Source organism: Cupressus sempervirens, chromosome 5, assembly GCF_028749045.1.
Source record: "Cupressus sempervirens isolate cs-2001-9-10 chromosome 5, ASM2874904v1, whole genome shotgun sequence".
Classification (NCBI taxonomy): Eukaryota; Viridiplantae; Streptophyta; class Pinopsida; order Cupressales; family Cupressaceae; genus Cupressus; species Cupressus sempervirens.
This window is the reverse complement of record NC_143122.1, coordinates 82,787,896-82,800,849: the sequence shown is the minus strand read 5'-3', so window position 1 is coordinate 82,800,849 and position 12,954 is coordinate 82,787,896. Positions and strand designations below refer to the sequence as shown.

The 12,954-nt window shown below is 34.3% G+C and overlaps 1 protein-coding gene across 1 annotated transcript in view; it reads right to left on the bottom strand.

Annotated features, from left to right (window-relative positions):
- LOC149554665 (uncharacterized) overlaps positions 1-12,954 on the bottom strand; it is a 253,826-nt gene that overhangs the window by 184,627 nt on the left and 56,245 nt on the right. Inside the window, exons 2-3 of the mRNA XM_089828725.1 lie at positions 247-269; positions 70-149 (exon numbers count right to left, since the gene is read on the bottom strand). Of these exons, the coding sequence (XP_089684851.1) occupies positions 70-149; positions 247-269 (103 nt within the window). The remainder of the gene's footprint in view (positions 1-69; positions 150-246; positions 270-12,954) is intronic.

Below are 12,954 nucleotides of genomic sequence, written 5' to 3'. Positions count from 1 at the left end.
CTACAGCTGACAACTACATAACTCTGTTTCTGCAAAACTGATATTGTGAGAATAGTACATAGTGCAAACCTTGTGTATAGTAAGTGAAATCCAGGAACATGCTTTGTCTCTTGATACAAAATTCCAGCACGGTCCAATCCCCATCTTGCCTGTTCAGCAATTCGCAGTAGAAAAGAGACCTTCAATTTGAAGTACAAATTTGCAACTAACTAATAGCAAAAGAAATCATAAGGGTACAACTTGTACCTTTTCACAAAAATGAGAAGGTCCTGAAAAGTGCGTCCAATCATACAAACCATAAGAAAGAGATGGTCAGAATTGAAATGATGCTTGGTTATCAGAAATGATTGCAGAAACTAGAAATTATGGACTGAATAACTGGATTAATATTCCCAATGATATTGTAAGCTATGATCATTCTTCTGAGTTAATTCGATCTATATCTATTTTGTGTGTAATTTCATGTGAAAGCTGGCGACAACTTGACCTATGAAAATGAATCTGCCAAGTAGCCTGACCAGCATGAATGCTTCTAAGAGGAGTTTTAATAATGATTTGGCATACTTCGTTATTCATAAACTATAATAGTTATACCATACAATGGTCATCAACAACTATTTGCTTGGAGCAAGCAATTAGCTTTCAACATGAAAAAAAAAGAAACATAACAACCATCACAAAAGAAGATTCCCAAGCATTCAGAATGAACTATAGTCCTTGTACAGACCATTTATGAATGCCGTAAGGCACTAGGAGTTTGGAAGCAAGGAAATTTAAAGAATTTCTAAGTGGTACATAATATTTCTATACGGATAGCAAAACCACCACTTCATGCAGTGAAAAAACTGTCAATCCAATATGAAACTACCACTTACTGAAACCAACAGTTTCGCAAGGTTGCATGGTAACCTCCAAGTTTCCACATTTTTTTCTCTTATGATGACTCCATTGTGCACAAATGTGTCTTCTGAATTGTGACAATTCACCATTTGCAGATTTCTCTTGTCCATTTTGCTGATTTCAGTTTATGTTAATAAAAAAAAAAATCATTCAAAAATTAGTGTCACCTTTGTTTTGGTAAATAATTGAATAAATAAAATGATAAAAAGATCATCTAAAGGATTACAAAGACATTCTTTCTGTATTGTCCCCATTTTTGCTAGCATCAGAGTTTGAAGGATTAGCCTATTATTGTGATCCTCATAGGCTAATTATTGTGGATAGAGTGTCTTTTGAGGCAGAGGCCCGGTTATGAGAGAGTCTTGTCTTCTTCACAATTCGATATGTTCTAGTTTGATCTTCGCTTGACTCAGATTGGACTTTCTTCGAACTTAGTTTCATGCATCTACCATTTATGGCAAGTCTAGTGATGGTTGAGAGGGGCCCTTTCTATTTTAGGTGAGTGCATTTGGTCACATGGAGAAATAAATGGTGTGACGTCTATTTCAAGCGATATATTTAAAGGATAAGTATTTTTGGGAGTTATTATTATTTTAGTGGCCGAATTATTATTAAATCATTAAATGGCTTATTATAACGTTATAATTTAACTTTATAATTTTATTTAAGTTGAGGGTTGAGTCATCATTGGAAGGGGTCATTTATTTATTTAATTTATGGAATCCTACGTGTTGATGTTTTGGTAGCTTTAGTAGGATAAACATGTGAGATCAAAGAGAAATTAATATTATTTGAATTAATCATATATATAATTAAATTTGCCATTATATTAATTATATTGATGAATAGAAATGTCCCATGAAGGGACATGTCTCCTCTTGGTTTATTCCTCATACAAATAGAAGAGGATGCTGCCATTTGGAAGGGACATACTAGACATTATGGCAGTGCTATTACATTTGCAGCGATCCTCTAAAAGCCAACACTATGCCAAGGAATTAAATAAAAGTTTTGGAGTAAATGATTATCATTTTTATATTAGTACAAATTCAAATATGCAACCAAAAACAAAGTTTGCATTGAAGTGAAAAGTGTATGGAAGAAGCTATTGGCCATTGGCGTGTTGAAGAAGATTTGGCTTTAATTATTATAAAAACAAGCCTCTAGCTTTGATTAAATCATCTTTTATCTATTGCATTTTTTATGAATTTGGGAGCTCTTGAGGGTTTCAGCATTAGCTGTTGGAGAGAACTGATTCCCCCATTCCTTTGGCACTTTCAGCTGTTGAAAATATACAGTGAATTGTGCTCCAATTTTGAGAATTATTTCTGCTTTTGGGATTTGACAAATTGGTGCTGAAGTATACCAATTTAATCTCATTATTTGCTGCAATTTATATCAGAAGGGTTTAATAGTTGGATGACATTATTTCAGCCTTCATTTTTGTTACAAGATTGTTGCTTTAAGGAGGTTTAAATCTGCAATTGCATATATCCTTGGGTGGCCAGTTTGAGAAGGTGATGTGAGGGATTGTTGTAGCAGTGTTTGCATTACTAGAGCTACATTTGGGTTTCCTATGCCAGCAACATTGCATCTGCTAGCAACGTTATTACCTCGGCTACCATATACAGGGTTGGCACGGAGTTTCTTGAGACATGGTTACAATATAATTAGCGTCAACAATAATTACAGGTACCTTGCTAGTTATTTATCAATAAATTATTTTTCGTAAAAAATCGCAAGTGTTATAATTGCAACTCATAGAATTGTCCTAGCATTATCAGTTGTTTCATTTCATGTTCTTGGTTTAAGCATTTATATGTATTATAAAAATTCAAAAAAATATTTATATATATTCAAAAAAACACAAAAGCAAAGCAATTCTTCGGCACTGTTCTAGAGTGAGCCAGCAGGGCTCATTACAGTAGTATTACAGCTTGAATTGTAAGTGTTTGACAAAATGTCAAACCACTAGAATTGATGTTAGAAGTTAGAACCGGTTGGATTCTTTACACTTTCTATAATGAAACAATCGTAAATTAGAAACTATTCAATATTCACATGTCACAATATGATCAATAAATATTAAATATAATATTCTAATACCCTACCTTAATGGTCAATCTATTAACCACGCCAATTTGCCTTAACTATTCCTCGATACTCATATTCGATCAAGGAAAGAGACATTGATTGTTAGTTCTTGCTAGTCCATGTGACTCCAAATCCTAAACCAAGTGTTGATTTTCTACCATCAACAGAATCTACCTAATTTGAGCCTGCAAAACCAATAACTCTAGAATCCTGACTTTTGTTGTTCAGAAACCAAAGCCAAAAAGTGCCCTTTACATAATGCAACACCCTTTGTTGCTACCCAATGATTGGCCTTGGGACTATCATGAAGCACAAAACGTAGTTCACTACAAAATTGAGATTAGGACTAGTAGCAGAAAGGTAGATGAGATTACCCAACAAATGTTTGAATGTTGATTCATTCACCACAATTGAATTGGATTTGGCAATCAGCTTTGGCCCTTTCTAGGTGTTGATGCAGATTTGCAATGCTACATCCAATGCTTGTTCACTTAGTAGTAGACATATTTAGCCTAAGATGAGAAGATACTACCTTCAGCCTACCAAACTTCAACACCTAAACGACAGTGCAGAAGTCCCAAGACTATCATGTCAAAAGGGTGACACAAATTCTATTTGATTTGATCGATCAAAAGTGTTGAACTACAAATAATAATCAAGTTATCAACTTGACCCTTTCTACGTGTCGATGCAGATTTGCATTCCTACATCCAATACTTGTCCCCTTGACTATAGCCATACTTAGACTGAGATAAGAAGATACTACCTTTACCATGTGATACTTCAACACCTAAATGATAGTGCAAAAGTCCCAAGACTATTGTGCCAAAAGAGTGACACAAATTCTGTTTGATCTAATCAATCAAAAGTGTCGAACTACCAATGATAATCAAGTTATCAACATAGACAACAACAAGAAGAATATTACCACTAGTGTTTTGGATATACAAAGTAGAGTTAGACGAGGTCCTCTGAAAGCCATTATCTGTAAGATACTTGACAATTTTGATGTACCAAGGTCGAGGCACTTGTTTTAGGCCATACAGTGTTTTCATCAATTTGCACACCTAATGTTCTTTTCTGGCAACCATGAAACCTAAAGGTTGTATTATGCAAACTTCTTCCTACAACCCACCACTAGGGAAGGCACTCTTAACATCCATCTTATGGAGTTCCTAACCAGACTAAGATACTAAGCCAAGGGCAGGCCATATGGTACTCACTTTGGTTGTAGGAGCAAAATTGTCCTTATAGTCAATGTTTTATTTCTATACGAAACCCAAGCAAATTGACGAGCTTTGTAGTTATCAAGGGTTTTGTCAGCTTTGTAGTTGACTTTATACACCCACTTGCAACTAATGGGCTTATTCCCTAGAGGATGATCAGAAAGAACCCAACTATTATTCTTCAAAAGACTTTGACAATTAACTTCTATAGCCTTTTTCCACTCAAGAATCCCTTTAGCCTCAATATATGTTTGAAGCTAAAAAAAAATATGATGTTGGCCATGAGGGAAAAGCTGATTGTATTTTGCTGCTTGCTCTTGTTTCTGGAAGATCTATCCTCAATTTGCTCATCAAGACAGAGATCACTAATGGCTTTATCTCACCATTTAGGCCAAAGGGAAGAAGAACCAACACTAGAGGCAGGAGGAATAACAAGAATAGGTTCTGGAACAAGTTCGACAAGAGGAACATCATTCGGAGGAAATTCAAGTGGTGCATCATCAAATTCAAAATTTGCATCATCCCTCTTATGAGATGGACCAAATGGAAGTCAAACACCCAAATCAACAACCTTCAAAGGTTGATCAGTAATGTCCCCAAATCAATGCAGAGTAAATTAATTAAATTAATTAATTGAGGGTCCCAAAAATTAAATATTATTATAAAGGACCTCTTTAATTATTTAGTTATAAAATAAAAGGGGCCAAAATAATAAAATATAAAATAAATTTATGTCAAATCATTGCAACTTCCCAAAAACTTCTTGGAGGCCTTTATAAGGCATTGGCTAGCACCCTAGCTAATTGTAATGGAGTTATTTTTTCTTGTATATATGCGATCACAATTAGAATTGAGTATTTATTTGCAATTTCGAAAGTGCAATACCCTCCCTAGTTTAAAGATGCAGTTTCAATTGTTAATAGCCACCCTGCTCTGTTGTTGGAGATATCACCTCAAATATTTCACTTTGTACTTCATCAAATTTGTGAAATCAAAGATATTATTTGAAATTTCAATTATTCTATCAGCGTGGACTCATTGGTGTTATGTTGCATGCATGTTGATTCATTGGCAATAACATAACCGTCAGATAAAATTGTAATGACCTCTAATAGGGTATTACTTATTTTGTTCTAAAATTACCCTTTGAGGGTTCAAATTGTGCTTAGGTATAATAATTTATAATGTTTCAAGCTAACATAATGTCAATTCTCAATCATGTGTCATCATATTTAGAAACAATAAATACTTAAGCTCCAATTCCTTGATCCTCTCCTAAATACTTACCCTAAGGAAGATGGTGGAATTACTACTCTCGATTATGGAAACAATTTACTCAAGGCTCCCTCATAGTTCTCACCCATTTTGGGCTTTTTTTGCCTCAATGTGATCAAATTACTCCTTCCCTTGTGCAAAATCCCTATATGCTTGGTTTTGTTAATGATTCATTAAAGAATTGACTTGGTATACATTACCATCATATATACTTATCATGCCTTTGACTACGAGGTTATCTTCCAATGATTCACAAACATTGCGCAATTAATAAGAAGTTCATAATGCATTTGGTAGTTAACAAATTTAAGCTCAAATTTTTACTTTTCTCTTACACTCGACCCTAAGGAGAGCGTGAATTTACTTGTCATAGGGTGCTTGACACCAATACATTCTCTGAATTTACTCCACCTTTCCCTACACAACACCATCTATCAACTCCCACGATTGTAAAGAGAGAATAAGGGGATAGACTATAAACATTTGTGTGTGTATATTATTACATAAATATTTCCTTTGTTATTCCATATGGCTACATTTGTATTTGTATGCATGTTATGGTCTTTTAATATTTATTCCTATCATATATTTCCATTATAAATGTAATGTTCCCTATTTCACAAGATTGTTACGTTAATTGCTATTACTTGTTTTGCTATTAACATAACCCATGAATTAATAATTGTATATCATATTTAACATAGTAAAGTTTAATGGTAAAAAGGATATTGAATATGTACCTCATATATATGTTACTACTTTCAAGTCTTAACATCCCACATATAATATTTTCCACCCTATGATTTTGGCTTCACCCTATAATTTCAGCCTTTTGTAATGTGCCCCGACCTATCAATGATATAAGGTATTTGACTTCCTTTTGTTTATGTTTTTCCTTCCGTCCAATTTAATTATCCCCCCTTGGCTTCTTTGATGCCCTTTATATTCTTATGTATTTGTTGTTTATTATGTGAATCCCACGAACACCTTTGATCGATGCCTTTATTAACCCCCATGGAATGTATTTATATACGCCACCAAGGGGTGCATTTACTAGCATTGCTTGGGGTGGAGTCCAATCATATGATGTGGCCCTTGACCCAAAACGGTGTGATGACTAATCAAGTACTTTGTAAATAAGTATGTTTAACGAAATATTGAGCACAATGAACCATATTATTAATATGTTTGAATATAAATTATTTATATTGGGATATAATAATAAATTATGAACTATTAATATATTGAATAAATGTTTTGAACCAATATTAATGAAGAAATATATATATATACCAATTATTATTTACTTGTTATTAATTTTGATCAGTCAATGTCGACTCCTTTCTCCTATCATCATTATAATCAAGGTTTTGCGATCAAAAGGTTTGTTCGCCTATGCCAACAATGTCTCTCATTTTAATCTTACTTAGGTATATACATTTATTCTCAATAGTATCAATGATTATCTTTATATATATATATATATATATGATGATAATACTTGATTATATAATCATATTAACGTATTCATAAGATATCAAATTATATTATTATTATATATTTTATTTTATATTTAATATTTTTAATCATTTGTAATCATTGGGTCCCATTTCAAGAGGGGTCATGTCAGTCTAGCCTTCCCAATATTGCTTATCCTCAAGCAATAACAATTTACACAAATCTTTCCATGTGGAATCAATATATACAATGCAAGAAAATACAAAGCATACACGAGGTATACATATTGATGCATAAAGACACGATGTAAACAGATGAAAGTATGAAGACACAAAGAACACACATAGTAGACATATGAATATATGTAGACACAAGGCATACATGATGTATATACATTATACACACATTCTTGATTAACCCTATAATTTACAATTTGCAATTAGCTAGGGTTAGGAAAATGATTTACAAAATGTATTTCTTATCTAAGCCTTGACTATGAACCCTACAACCACAAATTAAACATAAGTATATACATATATGTATAAGCTTCAAAGGAAAATTGAGCCATGGTAAGTAGCCCAAGCCAATTCCATACTAAACCCAAGAGTAGAACTTTGGCCTCAGAAGCAAGTGTTAGGCATCCACACGAGGTAGTCTACTTAGTGGGGTGCTTGTTTCACTTATCTATTTACGTCTCATATCCTCTATTAGAAAGGCTCTTAAAATAAGGTGCCCTAGCGGATTTCCCTTAACTAGTATAGCAATTGGGTGCCTTGGCAATTCTCACTTGATTGCAGACTCCATACAAACTCCATAGGATGCCCTTACTATCTTTCCCTTCATACTGCAATAGGGTTCCCTAGCAGTTTTCCCTTGATTGCAGACTCTATAAGAAAGCCATTTGCGATAGGGTTCCCTCATTGTCTTTACCTTAACTAGTATTGCAATAGGTTGCCCTAGCAATTCTCCCCTGATTGTAGACTCCATAGGAAATCCAATCGCAATAGGGGGCCCTTACTGTCTTTCCCTTAACTAGTACTGCAATAGGGTGCCCTAGCAATTCTCTCTTGATTGAAAACTTCGTAAGAAAGCCATTTGCCATAGGGTATCCTTACTATCTTTCCCTTATCTAGTATTGCAATAAGGTGCCCTAACCATAGTAACGAAAATCACCGTGAAATCGCCAAAGTCATCAGTTTGGCAATTCGATTCATAGTTCGCAATTATTTTTAAACCGATGAACCAGATCAACAATTTCATCGCATAAATCACTGATTCATGTTATTCGTGCAAAAAATCGCCAAAATCATCTTTGAGAATCGTGAAAAATCGGTCGTGCAGGTAGGCAAAAAGTCAAGTCAAATTTTAATCAAAAACACATCTTTTTTTAAGGTTTTTTTTTTTTTGCTTTTCCTCTTTGTCACTAAAGAGTCTTCTAATTGTTTAGAATGAGTAGAAGAGAGGAAAAGTGAGAGAGAAGAAAAGAAAAGAAAAACCACACGTTTGCAACCAACAAAAAACAAGAGCGCCAAAGAGATCAAAAATCCATTTGGGGAGGCCATAAGATTGCATTGGGAGCATTAAAGAGTTAATAGCAACACTCCTCAACTCATTTACAAGAGATAAGTTTTGATTTTTTTATTGCATGTTAGTGTATTATTCATTTTTTATTTCATTTTTTTAGTTTTCATTTACAAATCTTGAATGTTTTTTAGTGTTTTGTTTCAACTGTTTTTCTGACACCGTTTTGGTGTTTCTAGTGTGGTCGGCTCTTCTATTTGTATGCTCAGTTCCACGAACCTTTCTAGTTTTTTTGTTGGACATTAATATTATTATCTTATCTTATCTTTAGTTTTACTAAATTGCAAATTAAGCTTTTCTATTTTGTTTATTAGTTTCAAACTTTGAGTTTTACTTCAATTTTCTTATTGCAATAGCCTTAACTTTCATTTTCCATAATGGGTAGAAGAGATAAATGTTGGAAATACACAGAAGACTTTCCTCGAAGAACTAAATTTCAAACAAAATGTATGCTTTGTAATGATATAAATTCTAGTGGCATTTATAGATTCAAATACCACATTGTTTCTATACCTAGACATGATATTACAATTTGCACTAAAAACATTGTTGACGCAAAACAAACTTGTATAGTGGCATTAGAAAAATATGAATAAGAGAAATTAAATAAGAAAAGGCAACTTGAAGGGTTAAGGGCTATTGGCTCCCATGCTCCTGTAACGTCATCTGCATCCACATCTGTGGGCTGTGTTGGAGAGGGTTCTTCCATGCCTCCTTTTCATCCTAGTGCTAGTGCTTGTGCTAGTGTTGATGCTAGTGCTAGTCATTTTTATACTGAGATTGATTCCAACCTATTGCAGCCTATAGTGCGGAAGAACAAATTGGATAGTTACTTTGCACCCCGCACTATTCCTAGCTCACAACCCACACTTGACGACATAGGTTTGAAAAAGGAACAAGGAGATTCATGATGCTGCCAAAAAAGAAATTTGCAAATTTGGTACTTTTGCAACATTCCATTTATTACAGTCAAGTAATTGATTTTTTTTATTTGTTTTCTATAAGGTTAAAGTAAAATTTTAATTATATCTACTTGTTAATGATTCATTGATTAATCGTAGATTCACTTTACAAGTTTACATAATGATTTGTCATCTAAACTTCTAATCATAATCTATTTGTGACAAGGCTAGTTATTGGCAAAACATGATAGATGTGGTTGCTATTTGTGGTCCGAGGTTTAAAGCCTCAACTAAGGTTGAGTTGAGTGGATACCTTTTAGATGAAATGGTAGAGGATATGAAGGCTAAGCTTGAGGACCACCAAAAGGAGTGGACCAAAAAGGGTTGCACCATCATGACTGATGGTTGGACGGATAGGAGGAATAGAACACTTTTCAATTTTCTTATTTCCTATGGAGGTGATTGATCATTCTACTTTCCTACATGCATTGTGAATTGTGAATTGTGATTGAATAAGTTAAATTTTGATTTGCTGATTGTTAATTTCTTGACATGATCCATGATAATTCATTATTTTGTAGGATATACCATGTTCCTCATATCCATTGATGCTTCGGCTCATATAAAAAACGCCACATACTTATGTGAAGTTATTGAGAAAGTCATAGCAGAGGTGGGAGAAGAAAATGTGGTGCAGGTGGTGACAAATTATGCAACAAATTATGTTACTGCGAGTAAACTTTTAATTTTTCAAGTTTTGAAAATAAATTTATTTGAATTTTGAACTTTTTCTAATTCTAAGTTTCCTAACATGTTTAAATCTCTAATTAATTTAAAATTGTTGTAGGTAAACTTTTGATGGAGAGGCACACCACCATATTTTGATGTCTTTGAGTAGCACATTGCCTTCACCTCATGTTGGAGGAAATTGGCAAGCTTGAGCGGGTCAAATCACGCATAGAAATGAGCAAAAATATTTGCAAGTTTATCTACAATCATGCATTCGTCCTTACCACAATGAGGGATTACACAAGAGGCAAGGAGTTAGCTCGTCCAAGAATCACAAGGTTTGCCTCAAATTTCATCACACTGCACTCTATGTTGACATCAAGGGCAAATTGAGGAGCATGTTTGTTGGGCAAGAGAGGACTACATCTTCCTATGCTACAACCACTGTAGGGGTAGATGTGGCGAATTGCACCTTTCATGAGGATGGTTTTTGGAAACCTACTAAAGAAACCCTTGACGTCAATTTCTTACAATTTAACATTTAGTATTTATTATTTATTTGTTTAATGATTTAGTTTACTTTTAGTTTTATATTTAAGTTTTGACTCAAATATTCTTTTTTACATTGTATACAGGTCACTAAGCCCCTCGTATCTCTCTAACAAACTATTGATGTGGAGAAGCCCTCTATGGGTTACATATATGAGGGCATGGATAGCGTCAAGGAGGCCATTAGAGCCAGGAGTGCAAGAGAAGTATGCCCCTATTTGGGAGATCATTGATAGGAGATGGCAGAATCAGCTCACCAACCCATCCATGCAGCAGCTTAATATCTAAATCCAGCATTAGCTTTCCATCCTAAATTCAAGGTGGATGAGGAGGTTCTCAACGGCCTATATACAGTAATCTAGAGGTTGAATAGTGATGAGCATAGCACAGCTACAACAATTGAGCTAGACAAATTCAATAATAAAGCAGGGTCAATTTCCTCTACCAGGTTGGCCATAGATGCTCGGACAACAATACAGCCACGTAAAAATAATATATTCTTGAGTCTTATGTTTATGGCTTATAAGTTGTGCATTTTTATTTTTTATTTTGTAATTTTAAAGTTGTAAATGAGACTAATTGTTTTTGTTTTCTCCTATTTCAAATAGATGGTGGTAAATGTTTGGGCTCACAACCCCAAAACTTCAAAAAATTGTCATTTGCATTCTTAGTTAGCCAAGCAACGCTTCTAGATGTGATTACAGTTGGTCCATGTTCGAGCATATCCACTAGAAGAGAAGAAATAGGTTATCTGTGCAAAAGTTGAATGCTCTTGTCTTTGTTCATTACAACCTCCATCTTAGGATCAGACAAATTTTGGCCGCTAACTCCTCTGCGATCATTTTGGAGGAGACTAATCCAAAGTCAAAGTGGCTCACTCAGGCTGTGAATCCAATCTTCACTGAGGCAGACCATGAGTGGGTTGACCAGGGAGATAAAGAGGTTGAGGCTGTGGCCATGACAAAGGAGGCAGCTAGAGCACGTTCAAGCACTAGCGAACGCACATGCGCACATACAGACACAAGTCCTAGTGATGTTGTTCGTGAGCCCATCTTACATACAGGGGCTATGGTTTAGTAGTCCTCTAGGACCTACCTTAGACACCTTTGTAGAAAGCAGAAAGGATACTCAGAGGCTAACAATGAGGCTACGAGCCTTAAGGATGCTAACAAGGCTTGAGCTTAAGCCTTGTTTTTTCATTTTATTTACAGATACTGATAGACATGCGTTTCATGGATCTTCATCTTACATACATTCTATGATATGACTCATTATGATCCTATGATTTCTGTTTACTTCAGCTACAATTTACATTTTATGTGTAATGTAGTTACATATGTGATGGATTTATCATTTATGTTCCATGTTTATGTATGTTAAGTTCTATTTGATGGTGTTATAGTGTGTTTAAGTTATATAAGTTATGTTCATTAAAAGGTGCATGAAATATGCTCTAAATTGTTAAAATCTCTAAATTTCAAAGGTTTTTTTAATTTGTCAATTCGTGGCCGATTCAATTCTTATTCATGGCCAATTTGCAATTTGATTCGACCTTTGTCGATTCCAATCCAATTCGGATTCTCGTTAATTTGGCTCTAACAGATGTCCCTTGATTGCAAACTCCTTAATAAATTTATTAATATTATAATAATAATCAAAATTACATTATTCCACTGATTAAGCTCAACTTACAAATTGTTTGTTATCACTAGCATTGAACTTCTCAAAACTCCGTCTAATTTCTCCTCTGTTCATTGATTAGATGTTGTTGAGGTTTGTTGTCCTCAATTTTGACATCACAAAATTGTGGCAACCCTGCCCAATTTTCTCGTGGAGTTGTAGGTGTACCCTATTTGTTTTAATGTATTAGTTAAGTGTCACTAAGGCAATTTGTCATCCCTGAATTGTACTCTATGTAACTTTATTCGTGCATTTCTTTTGAACGTTTTCGTCAAGTTTAATCTTTAAAAAATTCAAGAAAAAAGTTTTCTTTGACTGCAAATGCTTCATTTTTAGTAAAATCTCACGTCTTTTGTGTGTTTTTCTTTTTGTTGTAAATAGTTTGAGTCTTTTTTTGCCTTGTGATACTAGCCCTTGCAACTCCACTTGTTTCAAATTAACTTAGGCCTCAAACAGAGTTGCCCAACTCAAGTTATGAAGAAAAAGGTGATTTTTTTTAGGGCGACAACACATCGTGATTAAAAAACCTCCAAAAGTGAACTTTTTATTGGCAATTGCAG